At 49.7% G+C, this 23,516-nt stretch overlaps 1 protein-coding gene across 1 annotated transcript in view; it reads right to left on the bottom strand.

Annotated features, from left to right (window-relative positions):
- Positions 1-23,516, bottom strand: part of ALDH2 (aldehyde dehydrogenase 2 family member) — a 44,525-nt gene that overhangs the window by 5,441 nt on the left and 15,568 nt on the right. The window contains exons 3-12 of the mRNA XM_055359125.2: positions 22,447-22,587; positions 20,397-20,476; positions 15,813-15,924; positions 15,184-15,312; positions 14,326-14,439; positions 13,582-13,684; positions 12,963-13,147; positions 7,481-7,645; positions 5,663-5,820; positions 635-749 (exon numbers count right to left, since the gene is read on the bottom strand). Of these exons, the coding sequence (XP_055215100.1) occupies positions 635-749; positions 5,663-5,820; positions 7,481-7,645; positions 12,963-13,147; positions 13,582-13,684; positions 14,326-14,439; positions 15,184-15,312; positions 15,813-15,924; positions 20,397-20,476; positions 22,447-22,587 (1,302 nt within the window). The remainder of the gene's footprint in view (positions 1-634; positions 750-5,662; positions 5,821-7,480; positions 7,646-12,962; positions 13,148-13,581; positions 13,685-14,325; positions 14,440-15,183; positions 15,313-15,812; positions 15,925-20,396; positions 20,477-22,446; positions 22,588-23,516) is intronic.

Here is a 23,516-nt window from a genome sequence, read left to right as displayed (position 1 = left end):
CCTCATTTGTGATCCACCCACCTCGGCCTCCCAAAGTGCTGGGATTACAGGTGAGAGCCACCGTGCCCGGTGAAAAGCCACCGCGCCTGGTGAAAATCTGAAAAGATTCTTACTAGAAGCTTTTCCTCTCGGCTCCGCTTGCTGAAGTCTCTCCCTCTTCTCAGGCTCTACAGGCCTTGGCGTATAACGAAGCCCAGCAAATGACCGCATAGGCCTGGTGGGGGCACGTCCCTCAGTATTTCTCACGGGACAGAGCAGAGGCTGGGTCTTTACCCTCTCTTGTCATTTCTCAGGCTTAAAATGGGAAATTAGTAGGAAACACTGATGGCCTCAAGCATGAGGGAGAGGCCAAAAGGTGGCCCGCCCAGCAGACCCTAAATCCCTGGCAGGCCCTGAGCCCCCAGCAGGCCCTGAATCCCCAGCAGGTCCTGAACTTGCAGCAGGCCCTGAGTCCCCGGCAGGTCCTGAACCTCCGGCAGGCCCCGAGCCCCCAACAGACCCCGATCCCCCAGCAGGCTCTGAGCCACAGCAGACCCTGAACCCCCAACAGGCCCTGAGCCCCCAGCAGGCTCTGAGCCACAGCAGACCCTGAACCCCCAACAGGCCCTGAGCCCCCAGCAGGTCCCACACTCACAGTTTTCACTTCAGTGTATGCCTGCAGGCCGTACTCGCCCAGCTCCCGGCCACTCCCCGACATCTTGTAGCCACCAAAGGGTGACTGGGCTCCAAACACATCATAGCAGTTGACCCTGTAATTTGAAATGAGATTGCAGAAATCACTCTTGGGGGTTATGGGTTACATTCCCAGGACCCCCTGTATTGCCCCAAAGTCTTTATTTTATTTTTAACTTAAAAAAAAATGTTTTTTTTTTTGAGATAGAATCTTTCTCTGTTGCCCAGGCTGGAGTTGCCATGGCATGATCTTGGCTTGCTGCAACCTCCACATCTGGGGTTCAAGAGATTCTCCTGCCTCAGCTTCCTGAGTAGCTGGACTACAGGCATGTGCAACCACGCCTGGCAATAAATTTTTTTTTAAGAGATGGGGTCTGACTATGTTACCCAGGCTGGTCTCCAACTCCTGGCCTCCAGTGACCCTCCTGCCTCAGCCTCCCAAGTAGTTAAGATAACAAGTATGTGCCACTATGCCTGGCTAATTTTTTTATCTTTTATTTTTTGTAGAGATGGGGTCTCACTATGTTGCCCAGGCTGGTCTCGAACTCCTGGCCTCAAGTAATTCTCCTGCCTCAGGCTCCCAAAGCACTGGGATTACTGGTATGAGCCACTGCACCTGGATGGCTTTCTTTTCTTTTCTTTCATTTTTTTTTTTTTTGCAATTTAAAAAAATTATTAAATTTTATTTGAATTTGAAATTTACCATTTATTTATTTATTTATTTTTATTTATTATTATTATTTTTTGAGATGGAGTTTCGCTCTGTTGCCCAGGCTGGAGTGCAGTGGTGAGATCTCAGCTCACTGCAACCTCCGCCTCCCAGGTTCAAGCGAATCTCCAGCCTCCTGAGTAGCTGGGATTACAGGTGCGTGCTACCATGCCCAGCTAATTTTTCTATTTTTAGTAGAGACAGGGTTTCACCATGTTGGTCAGGCTGGTCTCAAACTCTTGACTTCGTGATATGCCTGCCTTGGCCTCCCAAAATGCTGGGATTACAGGTGTGAGCCACCACGCTCGGCCTATTTTACATTTTCTTTTCTTTTTTTTTTTTTTTTGAGACAGAGTCTCGCTCTGTCGCCCTGGCTGGAGTGCAGTGGTGCGATCTCGGCTCACCGCAAGCTCCGCCTCCCAGGTTCAAGCGATTCTCCTGCCTCAGCCTCCCGAGTAGCTGGGACTACAGGTGCCCGCCACCACACCCGGCTAAATTTTTGTATTTTTAGTAGAAACGGGGTTTCACTGTGTTAGCCAGGATGGTCTTGATCTCCTGACCTCATGATCCGCCCGCCTTGACCTCCCAACGTGCTGGGATTACAGGCGTGAACCACAGTGCCCTGCCCTTTTTCTTTTCTTTTTTTGAGACAGAGTCTCACTCTGTTGCCAAGCTGGAGTGCAGTGGTGCGATCTCGGCTCACTGCAACTTCTGCCTCTAAGGTTCAAGTGATTCTCCTGCCTCAGCCTCCTGAGTAGCTGGGATTACAGGTGCCTACCGCTGCACCCGGCTAATTTTTTTTTTTTTTTTTTGAGACAGAGTCTTGCTCTGTCACCCAGGCTGGAGTGCAATGGCATGATCTCAACTCACTGCAACCTCTGCCTCCCGGGTTCAAGCGATTCTCCTGCCTCATCCTCCCAAGTAGCTGGGATTACAGGTGCATGCCACCACACCCGTCTAATTTGTGTATTTTTAGTAGAAACGGGGTTTCACCATGTTGGTCAGGCTGCTCTTGAACTCCTGACATCATGTTCCACCTACTTCGGACTCCCAAAGTGCTGGGATTACAGGTGTGAGCCACCACGCCCAGGCCTAATTTTTGTATTTTTAGTAGAGACGGGGTTTCACCACGTTGGCCAAGATGGTCTCGATCTCCTGATCTCGTGATCCGTCTACCTTGGCCTCCCAAAGTGCTGGGATTACAGGGGTGAGCCACTGCACCCAGCCTAAAATTCACCATTTTAAAGTGTACAATCACTGGTTGACAGCATATTCACAGTGTTGTGTGGCCATCACCACTGTCTAATTGCAGAACATTTCTATCACACTGAAAGAAGCCCTATGCCCAGGAGGCAGGCACTCTCCATTCCTCCCTCCCCCAGCCCCTGGCAACCACTAACGTACTTTCTGTCTCTATGGATTCGCCTATTCTAGATATTTATAATACTGTAAATGGAATCACACAGCATGTGGCCTTTTGTGCCTGGGTTTTTTTTTTTTTTGGAGTCTCACTCTATCGCTCAGGCTGGAGTGCAGTGGCATGATCTCCACTCACTGCAATCTCCACCTCCCAGGTTCAAGCGATTCTCCTGCCTCAGCCTCCCGAGTAGCTGGGACTACAGGTGCCCGCCACCACACCCGGCTAAATTTTTGTATTTTTAGTAGAAACGGGGTTTCACTGTGTTAGCCAGGATGGTCTTGATCTCCTGACCTCATGATCCGCCCGCCTTGACCTCCCAACGTGCTGGGATTACAGGCGTGAACCACAGTGCCCTGCCCTTTTTCTTTTCTTTTTTTGAGACAGAGTCTCACTCTGTTGCCAAGCTGGAGTGCAGTGGTGCGATCTCGGCTCACTGCAACTTCTGCCTCTAAGGTTCAAGTGATTCTCCTGCCTCAGCCTCCTGAGTAGCTGGGATTACAGGTGCCTACCGCTGCACCCGGCTAATTTTTTTTTTTTTTTTTTGAGACAGAGTCTTGCTCTGTCACCCAGGCTGGAGTGCAATGGCATGATCTCAACTCACTGCAACCTCTGCCTCCCGGGTTCAAGCGATTCTCCTGCCTCATCCTCCCAAGTAGCTGGGATTACAGGTGCATGCCACCACACCCGTCTAATTTGTGTATTTTTAGTAGAAACGGGGTTTCACCATGTTGGTCAGGCTGCTCTTGAACTCCTGACATCATGTTCCACCTACTTCGGACTCCCAAAGTGCTGGGATTACAGGTGTGAGCCACCACGCCCAGGCCTAATTTTTGTATTTTTAGTAGAGACGGGGTTTCACCACGTTGGCCAAGATGGTCTCGATCTCCTGATCTCGTGATCCGTCTACCTTGGCCTCCCAAAGTGCTGGGATTACAGGGGTGAGCCACTGCACCCAGCCTAAAATTCACCATTTTAAAGTGTACAATCACTGGTTGACAGCATATTCACAGTGTTGTGTGGCCATCACCACTGTCTAATTGCAGAACATTTCTATCACACTGAAAGAAGCCCTATGCCCAGGAGGCAGGCACTCTCCATTCCTCCCTCCCCCAGCCCCTGGCAACCACTAACGTACTTTCTGTCTCTATGGATTCGCCTATTCTAGATATTTATAATACTGTAAATGGAATCACACAGCATGTGGCCTTTTGTGCCTGGGTTTTTTTTTTTTTTGGAGTCTCACTCTATCGCTCAGGCTGGAGTGCAGTGGCATGATCTCCACTCACTGCAATCTCCACCTCCCAGGTTCAAGCGATTCTCCTGCCTCAGCCTCCCGAGTAGCTGGGACTACAGGCACCTGCCACCACAGCCAGCTAAGTTTTGTGTTTTTAGTAGAGATAAGGTTTCACCATGTTGGCCAGGCTGGTCTCAAACTCCTGACCTCAAGTGACCTACCCACCTCGGCTTCCCAAAGTGCTGGGATTATAGGCGTGAGCCACCGCACCCAGACAGTCTGGGTTCTTTCACTCAATGTTATGTTCAAGATTAATCCATGCTATTGCATGCATGGCTACTGATATGGCTTGGCTGTGTCCCCACCCAAATCTCATCTTGAATTGTAGCTCCCACAATTCCCACGTGTTATGGGAGGTAATTGAATCATGGGGCCAGGTCTTTCCCACGCTATTCTTGTGACAGTGAGTAAGGCTCACAAGATCTGATGGTTTTATAAAGGGGAGTTTCCCTGCACAAGTTCTCTTCTCTTGTCTGCCACCACGTGAGACATGCTTTTCACCTTTCACCATGATTGTGAGGCCTCCCCAGCCACGTGGAACTGTGTGAGTCCATTAAACCTCTTTCCTTTATAAATTACCCGGTCTCTGCAATGTCTTTACCAGCAGTGTGAGAACAGACTCATACAGTACTTCATTCCTTTCTGTGGCTGAGCCACATTTCATTGCAGGGACAGATCACATTCTGCATCCATTCATCTACTGACGGACATTTGGGTTGTGTTCACCTTTTGGTTGTTACAAATAATGCTGCTGTGAAGATTCATATACACGTTTTTATGTGGGAGCACATTTTCTTTCTCTTGGATAAATACCTAGGAGTGGAATTGCTGGGTCATATGGGGGCTTCATGTTTAACTTTTTGAGGAGCTCCCAAATTATTTTCCACAATGAGTGTGCCATTTTCCATTCCCATCAGCAACATAGGAGGGTTCCGATTTCTCCACATCCTTATCAATACTTTAAAAAATATATACATATAGCCCAGCCCGGGCAACATGGCGAGATCTCATCTCTACAAAAAATAAAAATTTTTTTTAATTGTCCAGGTGTGGTGGTACACACCTGTGGTCCCAGCTACTCGGGAGGCAGAGGTGGGAGGATTGCTTGAGCCCAGGAGTTCAAGGCTGCAGTGAGTTATAATCGCACCCCACAGCACTTCAGCCTGGGTAGAATATTTTTTTCTGTCTGAAAAAATAAAACTAAAAATAAATAAATAATAAAAACATAGCCATTCTAGTGGGGGCTAAGTGTGAAGCAGAGGCTAAGCTTTTAGGATCAGTGTCACAATCATGGGTCCCTCTGCTCTGGTCTCCTGCCCTGAGGCAGCTGTGGAGGAGCCCCACCACTCCGCTGCCTGCCAAGTTCAGGTGCAGGGCCTTTGCACCGCAGAGAAGCTTGATCCTTTGGAGGTGAGGTAGCAGGACCTCTCAAATCGACATCACACCCTGACCCAGGAGAAACTGAGCCCAGCTCCCCAAATTCCAGGATGGTGACCACCAGATTCCAGTAGGCCCTGGCTTTGAGGAATCTCTGTTGGGTTGTGAGGGGCTGCTGGGAGGCTCTTACCACACAGTGCCCGCCTGGAGGGCCTGGGACAGGTAATTGGCCTTGTCCAAATCCTTTGTGAAGACAGCTGCGGCCAGCCCGTACGTGGAATTGTTGGCTCTCCCAACAACCTCCTCTATGGTCTTGAACTTCAGGATCTGCATCACTGGCCCGAAGATCTGGAGTGAGAGAGCAGCGTAGGGGGTTCGGCAACACGGAGGCACCTGCCATCGACCTCTCTCAGAGCAGAACAGATGATTCCAGATTGGGGGATAAGCCCCCAGTCATGCTCTAACAGTTCCAGGGGAAGACAACAGCCATCAAGCTCAGCAGAACACTGAGGGAATGGAGCTAACAGGGGCCAACTTCCTCCTGTGCGCCCCGGGCTTTACATACAGTATCCCATTTCTAAACAATCCTGCCAGGTATGTTATTCACACGTGACACGTAGATTTAGTGTCAAAGAATTTAAGTCAGCTGGGCATTGTGGCTCATGCCTGTAATCCCAGCACTTTGGGAGGCCAAGGTGGGAGAACTGCTTGAGACTAGGAGTTCGAGTCCAGCCTGGCAAACACAGAGAGAACTTGTCTTTACTCAAAAAAAAAAATTTTTTTTGGCCAGGCACGATGGCTCACACCTATAATCCCAGCATTTTGGGAGGCTGAGGCAGGTGGATCACCTGAGGTCAGGAGTTGGAGACCAGCCTGGCCAACATGGTGAAACCCCATCTCTACTAAAAATAAGAAAAATTAGCTGGGCATGGTGATGGGCACCTGTAATCCCAGCTACTAATAGGGGCTGAGGCAGGAGAATCGCTTGAACCCGGGAGGCAGAGGTTGCAGTGAGCTGAGATTGCGCCACTGCACTCCAGCCTGGCGACAGAGTGAGACTCCATCTCAAAACGAGAAGAGAAAAAATAAGCCGGGCGTGGTGGCTCATGCCTGTAATCCCAGCACTTTGGGAGGCCGAGGCAGGCAGATCACGAAGTCAGGAGTTCGAGACTAGCCTGATCAACATGGTGAAACCCTGTCTTTACTAAAAATACAAAAATTAGCCAGGCGTGGCTAAAATTGGAGACAGAGTCCCGCTCTGTTGCCTAGGCTGGAGTGCAGTGGCGCGATCTCAGCTCACTGAAACCTCTGCCTCCCAGGTTCAAGCGATTCTCCTGCCTCAGCCTCCAGAGTAGCTGGGATTTCAAGCAAGCGCCACCACGCAGGGCTAATTTTTTCTTATTTTTAATACAGACAGGGCTTTGCCATGTTGGCCAGGCTGGTCTTGAACTCATGACCTCAGGTGATCCACCCACTTTGGCCTCCCAAAGTGTTGGGATTACAGGCATGAGCAACTGCACCCAACCTGTACTAAAAAATTGTTTTTAAATTAGCCAGGCATGGTGGTGAGCACCTGTAGTCCCAGCTACTCAGAAGGCTGAGGTGGGAGGATCATTTGAACCCAAGAGTTCAAGGCTATAAGGAGCCATGATTATGCCACTGCACTCCAGCCTGGGCAATAGAGCAAGACTCTGACTGAAAGAAAAAAGGTCATGGGAAGGAGCAGACAATGTCATTCCTAGACTCCTGGCTCTGAGGGCCAGGACACCAAGGCCTGCAGGCCATGCTGAGGAATGCAGACGATCTCCCAGACAGAGGGTACAAGCTGAAGAGGAGGGACAAGATCAGATACATACTATGAATAGCGTGTTATGGGCACGGGTTCTGGGTATAACTTGAGATCGGGCCCCAAGCCAGCAGATGGGTGACAGCATCAGGATGCCAGGCTGAACTGTTTACCTCACCTCCCGCCAAGAATGTTTCCAGAGCACTGGCCCCAAGTGCTCACCTCCTCCTTGGCGATGGTCATGCCATCCAGCACATCTCCAAACACAGTGGGCTGGATGAAGTAACCACGGTCAGCAGCAATGCCCCCACCACACAGCAGCTTCGCCCCCTCTTGTTTCCCCGTGTTGATGTAGCCGAGGATCTTCTTAAACTGAGTTTCATCCACCTGTGGGAGAAGGAACCCAGAGTTATGGAGACATCGGATTCAGACCTCTCCTAGGCTTCAGGCTTAGAATTATGCAGGCAACAAGACAGCTGGGAAATGGACCAAGGTCATAAGTAAGCAAGATCAGAAGAGGAAACACACAGGGCCAATAGCAGAAAACACAAAAAAGACCCGACTTCCTCAGCCTACCGGAGAAAAGGACATCAAATCAATCTTTACTTTTCAACTATAAGATTACCAAAAAGTTTAGGAAGAAAATACACTGATAGCAAGAGACCGTTACATACACTGTTAGAAGGATGACAGACTGGTACAGCCTTTAGAGCAAGTGGTTTATTAATATTGCTCAAAAATTATATACTCAGATCCTTTGGCCCAGCTATTTAACTTCTAGGAATTCATTCCACATATGCACAAAGAGAAATGAACAAGGATATTCACTAGGGAGTATTTTTTGTGTGTGTGTGTGTTTTTGTTTTTGAGATGGGGTCTCACTCTGTCACCCAGGCTGGAGTGCAGTGGTGCGATCTCCACTCACTGTAACCTCTGCCTCTCACGCTCAAATGATCCTCCCACCTCAGCCTCCCGAGTAGCTGGGACTATAGGCATGCACCCCTATGCTGGGCTAATTTTTGTATTTTTAGTAGAGACAGGGTTTTGCCTTGTAGCCCAGGCTGGGGGAGCATTTTGTAAAGGCAAAAGATGGAAACAATTCTAAGTATAAATCAGTAGAGGGGTTGGTTAAAATTATTACAGTGCATCCAGTATATTGTCATCACTAATAGATCTGTGAACTAACTGACACAGAAAGATGGCCCAAGATATTCTGTAAAAAGAAGGAAAGCTTGGGCTGGGTGCAGTGGCTCATGCCTGTAATCTCCGCACTTCGGGAGGCCGAGGCAGGCGGATCATGAGGTCAGGAGTTCAAGACCAGCCTGGCCAACATAGTGAAACCCCCGTCTCTACTAAAAATACAAAAATTAGCTGGGCATGGTGGCACATGCTGAGGCAGGAGAATCGCTTGAACCAGGGAGGTGGAGATTGCAGTAAGCCAAGATCGTGCTATTGCACTCCAGCTCTGGCAACAGAGACTTCGTCTCAAAAAAAAAAAAAAAAAGAAGGAAAGCTTGTAGAACAATATGCACTATATACTCCTTTATGGGGTAGGGGAGAAGGGCGACAGGGTCTCACTTTATTGCCCAGTCTGAAGAGCAGTGGCACAATCACGGCTCACTGCAACTTCAACCTCCCTGAGCTCAGGTATCTTCTCATCTCAGTCTCCCGAGTAGCTGGGACCACAGGTGTGTGCCACCACACCTGGGTAATTTTTATATTTTTAGTAGGGACGGGGTTTTGCTATGTTGCCCAGGCTAGTATCTAACTCCTGGGCTCAAGTAATTGACTCACCTTGGCCTCCCTCCCAAGTGTTAGGACTACAGGGGTTAGCCACCACACCCAGCCTATTTTTTAAAAAATAAACATACAACAACATAACTGTGTGTGCATGAGTGGTTACCAATGGAGAATAAAAGAAATGCAACAAAGTCTTATTTTTTACATTAAATACCTTTTTTAAAAAAGAGTCAGGGTCTCACTCTGCCACTCAGGCAGCAGTGCAGTGGTGTGATCACTGCTCACTGCAGCCTTGACCTCCTGGGCTCCCACCTCAGCCTCCCAAGTAGCTGAGAGTATAGGCATGCATCACTACATCTGGCTAATTTTTTTTTGCTTTTTTTTTAAAAAAAAATTATTTATTTTTTGAGGCGGAGTCTCACTCTGTCACCCAGGCTGCAGTGCAGTGGCACGATTTTGGCTCCCCACAACCTGCGCCTCCCGGGTTCAAGTGATTCTCCTGCCTCAGCCTCCCGAGTAGCTGGGATTATAGGCACCCACCACCACGCCTGAATAGTTTTTGTATTTTTAGTAGAGATGAGGTTTCACCATGTTGGCCAGGCTGGTCATGATTTGCATTTTTTTTTTTTTTTTTTTTTAGTAGAGATGAGGTCTTGCTGTAGTGCCCAGGCTGATCTCGAAATCCTGGGCTCAAGAGATTCTCCTGCCTCAGCCTCCCAAAGTGTTGGGGTTACAGATGTGAGTTGCCACACATAGCCTAAACACTTTCTCATTAAATTTATTAATGCAAGTTTATATTATCTTAATAATTAGCCACAAAGAGAAATGAGACAAAAAGAAATGTTAGGACGGGTGCAGTGGCTCATGCCTGTAATCTCAGCAGCACTTTGGGAGGCTGAGGTGGGCAGATCACAAGGTCAGGAGTTCAAGACCAGCCTGGCCAACATGGTGAAACCCTGTCTCTACTAAAGATACAAAAAATTAGCTGGGCATGGTGGTGGGCGCCTGTAATCTCAGCTACTCGGGAGACTGAGGCAGGAGAATCATTCAAACCTGGGAGACGGAGGTTGCAGTGAGCCAAGATCATGCCACTGTACTCCAGCCTGGAGACAGAGCAAGACTCTGTCTCAAAAAAAAAAAAAAAAAAAGAAAAGAAATGTTAGGACAGGTGCGGTGGCTCACACCTGTAATCTCAGCACTTTGGGAGGCTGAGGCAGGTGGATCACCTGAGGTCAGGAGTTCAAGACCAGCCTGACCATCTTGGTGAAACCCTGTCTCTACTAAAAATACAAAAATTAGCAGGGCGTGGTGGCGTGCACTTGAAGTCCCACCTACTCAGGAGGCTGAGACAGGAGAATTGTTTGAACCTAGGAGGTGGAGGTTGCAGTGAGCTGAGATGATGCCACTGCACTCCAGCCTGGGTGACAGAGCGAGACGGTCTCAAAAGAAAGAAAGAAATGTTAGTGCCCCTAGCTGCACTATTCACAGTAACCAAAAGGTGGAAACAATCAAGAGTCTGTCAACAGATTAATGGAAAAATCAAAATGTGGTCTATCCACACAATGGAATATTACTTGGCCTTTTACGTTCTGATACATTCTTGTTACAACATGGATGAACCTTTAAAACATGGCTACTTGGAAGAAGCCAGACACAAAGAACCATGTAGTGTAGGATTCCATTTGTATAAAATGTCCAAAATAGATAAATCTATAGGCAGAACATAGATTGGTGGTTGCCTGGGCCTGGTAGGGGGAGGAATGGGGAGTGACTGCTAATGGGTACAGGATATTTAGGGGAGGCGATGACAATATTATAGAATTAGTGGTGATGGTTGCACAAAGTTGTGAATATACTAAAAATCACTGAATCGTACACTAAAATGGTGCATTTTATGCTACGTGAATTATATCTCAATAAAGCTATTAAAGATAGAGATGTTGGAGGCCAGGCACAGTGGCTCACACCTGCAATCCCAGGACTTTGGGAGGCTGAGGTGGGAGGATTGCTTGAGCCCAGCAATTCAAGACCAGCCTGGGTAACATAGCAAGACCTCATCTCTATACAAAATACGAATATTAGCCAGGTGTGGTGACGTGTGCCTGTAGTCCCACCTACTTGGGAGGCTGAAGCAGGAGGATCACTTGAGGCCAGGAGGTTAAGCCTGCAGTGAGCCATGATCACACCACTGCATTCCAGCCTGGGCAACAGAACAAGACCCTGTCTCTAAAAAAAATCAAAGAGGAGGATGTTGGGCACATAACCCTGTCCCATGGCAAGGCCAGTCCATCCTCAGACATGGCTGTGGCTCCCCACTGAGGAATCAGAAATGCAAACTGCTAAAAGAAAGAAGCCAGTCTGAGAAGGCTACCTACTGTATGATTCGTATAAGACAATCTGGAAAAGGCAAAACTATAGAGACAATAAAAAGATCGGCCAGGCACAATGGCTCACGCCTGTAATCCCAGCACTTTGGAAGGCTGAGGTAGGTGGATCACGAGGTCAGGAGATCGAGACCATCCTGGCCAACATGGTGAAACCCTGTCTCTACTAAAAATACAAAAATTAGCTGGGCATGGTGGCATGCACCTGTAAGTCCCAGCTACTCAGGAGGCTGGGGCAGGAGAATCACTTGAGCCCAGGAGGTACAGGTTGCAGCGAGCCGAGATCACGCCACTGCACTCCAGCCTGGTGACAGAGCGAGACTCTGTCTCAAAAAAAAAAAAAAAAAAAAAAAAATCAGTGGTTGCCTGCCAGGGCTCAGGGGAGGAAAAGAGGGAAGAATAGGTGGAGGACGGGGGTTTCAGGGCACAAATATATTTATATGATACTAGAATGATGGTATCATACACATTATGATACATTTGTCTAGGCCCATAGTAAGTACAACACAAAAAATGACCCCGAGGCTGGGTGCCTGATGGCAGATTGCCTGAGCTCAGGAGTTCGAGACCAGCCTGGGCAACAGAGTGAAACCCTGTCTCTACTAAAATACAAAAAATTAGCCAGGCGTGGTGGTGCGCACCTGTAGTCCCAGCTACTCAGGAGGCTGAGGCACAAGAATTGCTTGAACACGGGAGGCATGAGTCGAGATCGTGCCACTGCACTGCAGCCTGGGAGACAGAACAAAACTCTGTCTCCAAAAAAAAAAAAAAAAAAAAAAACCCGAAAATACACTACAGACCTAAGTGAATAATAAGGTACCAGTATTGGCTCATCAGTACTAACAGATGAACCACACTCATGCAGGATGTGAATAAAGGGGAAACTGGTGGAACAGGGAGGTGCAAAGGAATATATGGGCACCCTCTGTACGTTCAGCTCTATTTTTCTATAAACCTACAACTGCTCAAAAGTAAAATCCAGGCCAGGTGTGGTGGTTCATGTCTGTAATCCCAGCACTTTGAGAGGCCAAAGCAGGAGGACTCCTTGAGCCCAGGAATTCAAGGCTGAGGTGAGGTATGATTGCACCACTACACTCCAGCCTGGGCAACAAAGAGAGACCTTGTCTCTAAAATATAAATAGGTAAATAAATAAATAAATAAAATCAAACAGCTCAAAACATGAAGTGAAATAAAGTCCCTACACTAGCCATACCATGGCTCTCAGACACGAAGGTTCACAGAGCTGTGTATCTTCTGGATACACTTCTACTGATGACCAAGGTCTTGGAAACACACACTCCCTTTTGCAGACACTCCTGGTATTTGTTACATATATGCAATTTACAAAGTGCTTCCCAGGATTAATTTCTACATCACAGCCACCCTGTGAATGAGGCAGGGCACGGCTCGGGATGGGGAAATGAAGGCTGAGGGAGGGAACATAGCTTCCCAAAGGCACACAGCTGCTGTGTGGTAGAGCTGAGACCTGAACCCAGTCCCAGCTGATCTGAGCCCGATGCCCTCTCTGCTTCTCATGCTGGCTCTGGACACCCAGACCCTGCTGCACTGCCTGGCTCACCTGCGGCCCCTGCTCGGTCTTGCTATCAAAGGGGTTCCCGACCACCCGAGACTTGGCCCGGGCAACGCTCCGCTCCACAAACTCATCATAGATGTCCTCCTGCACGAAGGTCCGGGAGCCGGCACAGCAGCACTGGCCCTGGTTGAAGAACAGGGCGAAGTGGGCCTGTTCCACGGCCCAATCCACTGCGGGAAGTGGGCAGGAGACAGAAAGGTGACAGTGAGGAGGAGGACCCTGGCCCTGGTGGCCGCCTGCCCAATGGAGCCTGTTCCCACCACTGTCAGGGTTGATGCCTGCTGGGTGCCAGAGACAGATACAGGGAGAAGAGGGGCGATCTGGGAGCCCACTGCCAACCAGGACAAAGGGCGTGATGGCGGCAAGTGGATGAGTCAGATAGCAGGGGCATGGCCTAGCCTGATGATGCAGAGAGCAGCCAGGGAGAGGCTGGGGACAGGCCAAGGCCAGGCCATGCAGGCCCTGCGCTGGCATCTTATCCTGAGGCCCGAGGGACAGCAACCAACGCCATTGGGCACTGGGGGGGTGACAGGATCGGCTGGAGCCACAACACAGGCGGCCAGGGCTGCCTTCAAGGCCAGGCCTTCTCCAGCTGGAAACTCACTATCGGCATCTGACATGATGATGTTGGGGCTCTTCCCCCCCAGCTCCAGGGTCACTCTCTTGAGGTTGCTGCTCCCAGCAGCAACCTGGATTACGCGGCCAATCTGTGGGGACAGAAAGACAGGAACAAGCTCTCAGTGCAGGGAGAAAGAGTCCAGCACTCTATAGACACAGAACAGAGTCCCCCACAGCTTGAGCGAGCAACTGGACCACGAGAGACCTAGAGAATTTCACCAAATAGACGTTCACTTTTTTTTTTCTTTTGGACAGGGTCTCGCTCTGTCACCTAGGCTGGAGTGCAGTGGCGTGATCTCAGCTCACTGCAGCCTTGACCTCTCAGGCTCTGGCAACCCTCCTGCCTCGGCCTTCCGAGTAGCTGGGGCCACACGCACACACCACCACACAAGGCTAATTTTTAACCACAATGGCAGTCCTGGTCAAGGAGTCTGACCTGGCCAAGGTGCTTTGATGTGGGGCAAGCGATCAGCTCTGGGCTGTGTGGAGTCTGGCCAGGCCTGGCTTCCTTAGTCCACATGGGACACCGGCCCCTCCCAAGGGCAGCTAGTGTGGCAACCAGACCACGAAGGGCTCAACCCTGCCCCACCCCTCCTGGTACCTACAGGGTCGTCCTGGAGGAAGAGACCTCCGCTTGACAGCCGGGAGCTCACCTTGAGCATGTTGTCCACTGAGGACAGGGGGAGCTTGGGCCAAGGAGGCTGCAAGCTTGAGGCCAGGGTCACCTTACCTCAGTGGAGCCTGTGAATGCCACTTTGTCCACATCCTCGTGGGAGGCAATGGCGGCCCCAGCCGTGGGGCCAAATCCAGGCACAATGTTGACCACACCAGGGGGAAAGCCGGCCTGTGAGCAAACAGCCAGGGGACATTGGGAGTCACCCTCCTATTCTGAAGGGCTCGACCAGGGGAAGACACATCCTTTCTCAGAGAGGGTGGGACAGTCTGCCAAGGACACATGTGGTCAGAAGCTAGTTGTATGGGGCACTACATGGGAATTCTAAATGGGACGGAGAAGGAGTCTGTTCGCTGGGGTTCCCTGTGTCTTTGCCCCTCCCCTGACAGCATTCACTTAGAACAATAGTGGGTTTTTGTTTGTTTTTTGAGACCTAGTCTCTCTCTGGCACCCAGGCTGGAGTGCAGTGGTGTGATCACAGCTCACTGCAGCCTCAAACTCCTCGGCTCAAGTGATCCTCCTGCCTTAACCTCCCAAGTAGTTGAGACTACAGGTGCATGCCACCCAGCTGATTTTTAATTTTTTGTAGAGATGGGGGTCTTGCTATGTTGCTCAGGCTGGTCTCAAACTCCTGAACTCAAGCAATCCTCCTGCTTTGGCCACCCAAAGTGCTGGGATTGCAGGCGTGAGCCACCAAGCCTGGCCTGGAGCAATATTTTTAATTCTTCAAAGGGGATCTTGCAGTGAAGTCCAATGTGGAAAAAAGCTAAGAGGGAGCCACTCTGGTTCACAAGATGATGGGGGCTCCACAAACATGCCTCCCTGTTTAGGGACCCCTGAGACCCTTCTCAGAACTCCTTTAGAACAAGCCTCAACAAGGGCATTTAGAGGTTAAGACCTGGACAAGCCACGCACCTCCTTGATCAGGTTGGCCACATAGAGGGCGGTGAGGGGTGTCTGCTCAGCTACCTTCATCACAACCACGTTTCCAGTCGCCAAGGCTGGGCCCAGCTTCCATGCTTGCATCAGGAGCGGGAAATTCCACTGCAACAAACAACAGCAGCCTTCGAAATCCAAGCTTCCTCAGAGAACTACACTGGGCAGCAAAAGGTGGCAACCCCAGAGGGCAGAAGCAGCACCGAGTTCTCTGAACCCTGCATGTCCTCCCCTAACTCCATCCATCGTGGTTTTAAGATGGATGGACGAGGCAGGCGGTGCACAAGGATGACAGACTCACATTTATCCGTGCTTTTATGTCTGTGACACCATGCTAAGCCCTAATTACCTCCCTAAGACAGGCACTATGTTCATTTCCACTTTTCAGATGGGGAAACTGAGGCTTGGGGGATAAGTGACTTGCCCAAGGTTACAGAATTCACGAGTGGCAGGGCTGAGACTCAAACCGGATTGGCTTTGTCAGAGCCCATCTTCTTACCTGCCACCCAGGCTGCCTTCCGACACCACCCCCAGAACCTCTGCAATGAGCCTGGCAGACTGCCAAATCTCAGGGCACTCTGAAGAAACTCCAGGGAGGCTGGACTTACCGGAATGATCTGCCCGCACACCCCCACAGGTTCATGGCGTGTGTAGCTGAAGAAGTCTCCGTCAATGGGAATGGTTTTCCCATGGTACTTATCAGCCCAGCCGGCATAATACCTTCAAACAAAGAAACGTTCAAGCTGGAATCAATGATTGTCAGGGACCCCTGCAAACCCCGGCAGAAAGAGAAGACTCAGACTGGTCCAGCTGAGTCTTTCTGAAAACTGCCTTTGCTTTTGGCTTATTCAGAGAAAGACAAGTGACTGCAAAGGTCACGAAAATCTACTCTAGGTAGCTAACCCCTAAGCCTCAGAATCGCCTGGGGTTCTTGTAAAAAACACCAGATCCCAGGAGTCCATTTCCAATCTACTCAATCCCACTCTCTGGGGCTCATGCCCAGGAATTAGACTTTTTTTCTTTCTTTCTTTTCTTTCTTTTTTTTTTTTTTTTTGAGACAGCATCTCGCTCTGTCACCCAGGATGGAGTGCAGTGCTGTGATCTGGGCTCACTGCAACCTCGGCCCCCCAGGTTCAAGCGATTCTCTACCTCAGCCTCCCGAGTAGCTGGGATTACAGGCACCTGCCACCATGCCTGACCATCTTTGTTTTTTTTAAGAAACAGGGTCTTGCTGGGTGTGGTGGCTCACACTTGTAATCCCAGCACTTTGGGAGGCCTAGGTGAGCAGATCACGAGGTCAGGAGTTCGAGACCAGCCTGGCCAAGGTGGTGAAACCCCGTCTCTACTAAAAATACAAAAAATTAGCTGGGCGTGGTGGTGGGTGCCTGTAATCCCAGCACCTCGGGAGGCTGAGGCAGAAGAATGGCTTAAACCTGGGAGGCAGAGGTTGCAGTGAGCCGAGATCACGCCACTGTACTCCAGCCTGGGCAACAGAGCGAGACTCTGTCTCAAAAAAAAGAAAAAAAGAAAAGAAAAAAAGAAAAAGAAAGAAACAGGGTCTTGCTCAGTTGCCCAGACTGGAGTGCAGTGGCACGATCATAACTCACTGTAGCCTTGACCTCCTGGGCTCAAGTGATCCTCCCACCTTAGCCTCCTGAGTAGCTGAGACTACAGGCACATGTCAACATGCCTGGCTAATGTTTTTAAATTTTTTGTAGAGATGTGGGTCTCCCTATATTGCCCAGGCTGCTCTCAAACTCCTGAGCTCAAGTGATCCTCCTGCCTTGGCCTCCCAAAGTGCTGGGATTACAGGCTCGAGCCATTAGCACCTGGCTAGTGACCTGGGTTTGAACATGGGTTTGTGACCCTGGAAGAAAGCTAGCTAGGGGGTTGCCAATCTATGCAAGCCCAGGCATTGCAGCTTCCCTCCCCCAGATCTATACAAACACAGTCTACATGACATGTGTTTTGCAAGCCCCAGAAGTTATTTCATCAGCACAAAAGCAGAATGCCAAGATTCAGGAAAGCATGTGGCCCCAACTGAGATGTACCAGGCTGCTCTCTCTGGGGTGTCCTTGCAGAGGGAGTTTTTCAGCCTTGGCACTGCTGACATTTGGGGCTGGAAAATTCTTTGTTGTGGGACTGTCCTGGGCATTGTACAATGTTGAGCAGCATCTCTGACCTCTATCCACTAGATGCCAGTAGTACCCTTCCCCTCGCAGTCGAGGCTGCCAAAAATGTCTCTGGACATTGCCCAGTGTCCCCGGGGAGGCGTGATTGCCCTGGCTGTGTGCACCTGTTGTGAAGGATGCCGAATGTTTTCTTTTTTTTGAGACGTAGTCTCACTCTTGTCTCCCAGGCTGGAGTGCAGTGGCGCGATCTCAGCTCACTGCAACCTCCGCCTCCCAGGTTCAAGCGATTCTCCTGCCTCAGACTCCCAAGTAGCATGCCTGCCACCACGCCCATCTAAGTTTTTATTTTTTTATTTTTTATTTTTTTTTCTGAGACAGAGTCTCGCTCTGTTGCCCAGGCTGGAGTGCAGTGGCGCGATCTCATCTCACTGCAAGCTCCGCCTCCCAGGTTCACGCCATTCTCCTGCCTTAGCCTCCCGAGTAGCTGGGACTATAGGCGCCCGCCACCAAGCCCAGCTAATTTTTTATTTATATATATTTTTAGTAGAGATGGGGTTTCACCGTGTTAGCCAGGATGGTCTCGATTTCCTGACCTCGTGATCCGCCCGCCGTGACCTCCCAAAGTGCTGGGATTACAGGCATGAGCCACTGCGCCCAGCCTAAGTTTTGTATTTTTAGTAGAGACGGGGTTTCATCATGTTGGCCAGGCTGGTCTCGAACTCCTGACCTCAGGTGATCCACCCGGCTCGGCCTCCCAAACTGCTGGGATTATGGGGTGAGCCACTGCGCCCGGCCCAACTGTTTTCTTGTCCAACCTCTACTCTTCTGGCACTGCTTCCTCCCCACCACCTCTGTTTATATGTCATAGGGAGGCAGCCATTATGTACACAAATGATCTGTCCACCCTTGGCCACAGCTGGCCAGAACCAAGGCCAGCCACTCAGGGTCCTCCCTCAGGAATATGGCATTACAACTAAAAGATGACAGCTTAGCCTGGCTGGAATCAGGCACGGCGGTACAAGAACAGGTGGTGTGGGCTACCAGGTCCCAGTGTAAAAACTGGCCCCCAAAGCCAGTGTAGCTGAGGAGAATGAAGCAAGCAGGGAGGTGAGTGAGACTCAATGGCCTTTTGCATTAGAGACCCCTTGACTCTATCGTTTAAGTTGGGCTCAGTGAATTTCTTTCTTTCTTTTTTTTGTTGAGATGGAGCCTCAGTCTGTCACCCAGACTGGACTGCAATGGCACGATCTCGGCTCACTGTAACCTCCACCTCCTGGGTTCAAGTGATTCTCGTGCCTCAGCCTCCTGAGTAGCTGGGATTACAGGCATGCGCCACTACTGCCTGGTTAATTTTTGTATATTTAGTAGAGATGGGGTTTCACCATGTTGGCCAGGCTCCTCTTGGACTCCTGACCTCAAATGATCCACCCGCCTCAGCCTCCCAAAGTGCTAGGATTGCAGGTGTGAGCCACTGTGCCTGGCCTCAGTGAATTTTTGGCAGCTCCAACACATGGGCTTTAACAAAGCTCTTGTTCCTTGGTCATTGAAATGTTTATGATTGCTGGGCATAGTAACTCATGCCTGTAATCCCAGCACTTTGGGAGGCCGAGGTGGGAGGATCACTTGAGCCCAGGAGTCCAAAACCAGCCTGGGCAACATAGCAAGACCCCCGTCTCTACAAAAAATTTAAAAAGTATCCAGGCGTGGTGGTGCATGCCTGTGGTCCCAACTACTTAGGAGGCTGAGGTGGGAAGATTGCTTGAGCCCAGAAGGTCCACGCTGCAGTGAACTATGATTGTGCCACTGCACTCCAGCCTGGGCAACAGAGTGACACCCTGCCTCAAAAAAAAAATTAAAATTATCAATCAATCGCCAGGCGTGGTGGCTCACGCCTCTAATCTCAGCACTTTGGGAAGCCAAGGAGGGTGGATCACAAGGTCAGGACATTGAGACCATCCTGGCTAACACGGTGAAACCCCATCTCCACTAAAAATACAAAAAATCAGCTGGGCGTGGTGGCGGGCGCCTGTAGTCCCAGCTACTCAGGAGGCTGAGGCAGGAGAATGGCATGAACCCGGGAGGCGGAGCTTGCAGTGAGCTGAGATCGCACCACTGCACTCCAGCCTGGGCGACAGAGCGAGACTCCATCTCAAAAAATAATAATAATCAATCAATCAATCAATCAATCAAACATTTTTGATTAAACCAAACCCAAAGCTAGTAAAAGGAAGGAAATAAAGACTGAAACGGAGACAGACAAAAGAGAATATTTTCTTGAATAGAAAAATAATAAAATCAACAAAACCAAAAGTTTGGTTCTTTGAAAACATTTACAAAATGGACAAACCTTTAGCTAGGCTAAGAAACAGAGAGAAGACCCAAATAAGTAAAACTGAAAATGAAGACAACACTACAGATCTTACAGAGATAAAAAGGATTATAAGAGAATACTGTGAACAACTGTACACCAACAAATTAGATAACCTCGATAAAATGGACAAGTTCCAAGTAACACAGAAAGTACCAAAAGTGACCCAAGAACAAAAGAAAGCATTTATGACTAATCACAATTTGTGATATTGAAGGATTTTCCCATGAGCTGGAGTCTAAATAGAGTAGCCTTCTCTGACTCCTGTGATCCTTTTGAATTTTTGTAATTTATTCATTTTTTGTTTTTGTTTTTGAGACAGAGTCTCACTCTGTCACCCAGGCTGGAATGCAGTGGCGTGATCTTGGCTCACTGTGACCTCCACTTCCAGGGATCAACAGATTCTTCTACCTTAGCCTCCTGAGTAGCTGGTATTACAGGTGTGCGCCACCATGCCCAGCTAATTTTTGTATTTTTAGTAGAGATGGGGTTTCATCATGTTGACCAGGCTGGTCTCAAACTCTTGACCTCACGTAATCCACCTGGCTCAGCCTCCCAAAGTGCTGGGATTATAGGCATGAGATACCGCGCTCTGCCCCTTTTGAATTTTTGTAATTTAATTTTTACCTCCTAACAACGTTGCCTCCCCTTTTCCCCTGCCAGAACAAAGAACAGGAAAGCTGAGCCCATACCGGAGACATTTGAGGACCATGTCCAAATCCACCAGGTAGGAGATGACATAGGGCTTGCCATTGTCCAGGGTCTCCAAGGCCTGAGAAGAAAACAAGGTCAGCAGAGACATGGGTGCAAGAATGAGAGGAAAACAAAGGGCTGACAGAGGGCACCAAGGCTGGGACTGAGAAGGGCTGGTGCAAGCCCAGGGTGAGAGTCTGCTTTGTGCCGCCAAATGTCACTAGCATCTCTGGACTATTGCCATGGTCTCTCCAAAGGCAGGGAGGAGGAGGAAGGGGGCCAGGCAGGATGAGCCACCAATTTCTCACTCAGTGATTTCACAAACACACTCTTTTAGCTTCTGCTCTCTACCATATCCAGGTGCTGGGATAGAGACCAGCGTGGAGCTTACAGAGCAAAGAGACTGTGCATAATGACACAAGTCCTCAGTCACATGTGTTAAGAGTGCTAGAGGCCGGATGTAGTGACTTGCACCTATAATCCCAGCACTTTGGGAGGCCGAGGCAGGTGTTCGAGACCAGCCTGACCAAAACAGTGAAACCTTGACTTTATCAAAAATACAAAATTAGCTGGGCATGGTGGTGCACACCTGTAATCCCAGCTAGTGGGGAGGCTGAGGCAGGAGAATTGCTTGAACTTGGGAGGTAGAGGTTGCAGTGAGCCGAGATTGTGCCACTGCACTCCAGCCTGGGTGAAGAGTGAGACTCCATCTCAAAAAATAATAATAATAATAATAAAAGAATGCTAAAAAATAGAAAGCAGGGAGCCAGGCTGCCCAGCCCTGTCTAGAAACATCAGCCAGAGATGAGCCCTTTAGGCTAGAACCTGAATGATATGTAGGGGGCAACTGGGCAAAGGGGATGGTACAGATGGCAGCAGGGCGAAGAGCATCCCAGGCAGGTGCAAGCGCTGATGCTCAAAGAGGCTTGGCCATCAAGCATGGGAGCCCAGGCTCGGGAGCACATGTGAATGTGAGGACTGCAGTGCAGCATGACTCAGATGATGGAACTAGAACATGCTGGGTCATTTTTTTTTTTGAGACAGGATCTGACTCTGTTGCCCAGGCTGGAGCGCAGTGGCTCCACGACAGCTCACTGCAGCCTTGAACTCCTGGGCTCAAGCAATCCTCCTGCCTCAGCCTCCCATGTAGCTAGGACTACAGGCATATGCCACCATACTCAGCTAGTTTTTTAACTTTTTATAGAGACAGGATCTTGCCATGTTACAGGCTGGTCTTACAGACCATGTTGAGGATTTTATCCTAAGGACACCACATGCCATGCAGGGATAAGAGCAGAGTGCCATGTATAATCTGCCTTCTGGAAGGTTTGCTCTGGCTTCTGTGTGCAGAATCAATTGTGGCTGGGAGATTGCCTCCTGGTTTCTTCTCCTCTTGCAGCCAGGGAGAAGGCCCACCATGGAGTGGCCCAGGGAGAGGTGTCCATTCCCAGGGGTCTCTCTCCTGGGAAGGACTCCCTGACACAGCTCCTCTCCCCTCCCCCAGATCCTTCTTGCTTAGCCAAACCCGCTGCATCAAAGGCCAGGTGCGGTGGCTCACGCCTGTAATCCCAGCACTTTGGGAGGCTGAGGCAGGTGGATTACTTGAGTCCAGGAGTTGGAGACCAGCCTGGCCAACATGGTGAAACCTTGTCTCTACTAAAAATACACAAATTAGCTGTGCGTGGTGGCTTGTGCCTGTAATTCCAGCTACTTGGGAGGCTGAGGCAGAAGAATCACTTGAACCCAGGAGGTGGAGGTTGCAGTGAGCCGAGATGTCGCCACTGCACTCCAGCCTAGGCGACAGAGTGAGACTCCATCTCAAAAAAGCAAAACAAAACAAAACAAAAAAACAAAGGAGACACTGAAAGGCTCCTCTGGTTAGTACAGAGGTGCCCCCTAAAGGTGTCCATCCTATGCCATTCCCATCAGTCCCATGTCAGATGTGTGGCCCCTGGCTGTTCACAGGATGCTTGGTTCCTGGCTGTTCACAGGATGCTGCGAGCCCATTCACCACATGTGATCTGAGGGGGAGAAGGGCTGAGGACTCACCGCCAGGTAGGTCCGGTCCCGCTCGATCAGATCGGCCAGGCGGTTCAGCAGCCGGCCCCTGTGTGATGCGTCCATGCGGCGCCAAGGTGAGCCCAGCTGGAAGGCGGCCTGGGCGGCCTTCACTGCCTTGTCCACATCTTCCTAGAAAACACAGGAAAACTCAAGCCTTCCTGGAAAACTCAGGTCTTCTTAGTAATAACCAGCTCCGAATACAAACACATCCGTCATCAGCATATCGCTGCACAGAAAACCTGCCCCGTAAACAATGCTCCTAGCCCGGCAGAGCCCTGATGAGCACCAGACTTCAGCAATGGGGTTGAATAACATGACCTTCCCCTCCTTTCATGAAGTCCTGGTGGGAATGAGAATCCGGATAATTTCTGTATTTTCTTTTTTTCTTTTTTTTTTTGTTTTTTTTTTTGTGACGAAATCTCGCTCTGTCGCCCAGGCTGGAGTATAGTGGCGCAATCTCGGCTCACTGCAACCTCCGCCTCCCGGGTTCAAGCAATTATCCTACCTCAGCCTCTTGAGTAGCTGGGATTGCTCAAGAGATGCCACCACACCTGGCTAATTTTTGTATTTTTAGTAGAGACGGGGTTTCACCATGCTGGTCAGGCTGGTCTCAAACTCCTGACCTCATGATCTGCCCACCTCAGCCTCCCAAAGTGCTGGGATTACAGGCATGAGCCACCGCGCCTGGCCTGTATTTTCTTAGTTTTAAATTATTTATTTGTTTCTTTGTTTACTTTAGAGATAGTATCTCACTATGTTTCCCCGGGCTGGTCTCAAATTCCTGGGCTCAAGTGATCCTCCCACCTCAGCCTCCCAAAGTGCTGGGATTACAGGCCTGCGCCACTGCGCCCGGCCAAAAACACAAAATATTTTTACTAAGAGTCTAATTTAAAAATTTTAAATGAATATTATCAGTTTCGATTGGTTCCTACAGTCTATACAATTCAAACCTCCACAGGAGCTAGATCTTAGGAGACCCAAATTCTACCCAGCAAGGTTTCCATCTCTGACCTTCAACTTCCAGGTCTGGAAAGGAGACACTGTATTAGATATTTGCC

Source organism: Gorilla gorilla, chromosome 10 (genome assembly GCF_029281585.2).
Source record: "Gorilla gorilla gorilla isolate KB3781 chromosome 10, NHGRI_mGorGor1-v2.1_pri, whole genome shotgun sequence".
NCBI lineage: Eukaryota > Metazoa > Chordata > Mammalia > Primates > Hominidae > Gorilla > Gorilla gorilla.
The sequence above is the reverse complement of the archived record's forward strand: the minus strand, read 5'-3'. Positions and strand labels throughout refer to the sequence as shown.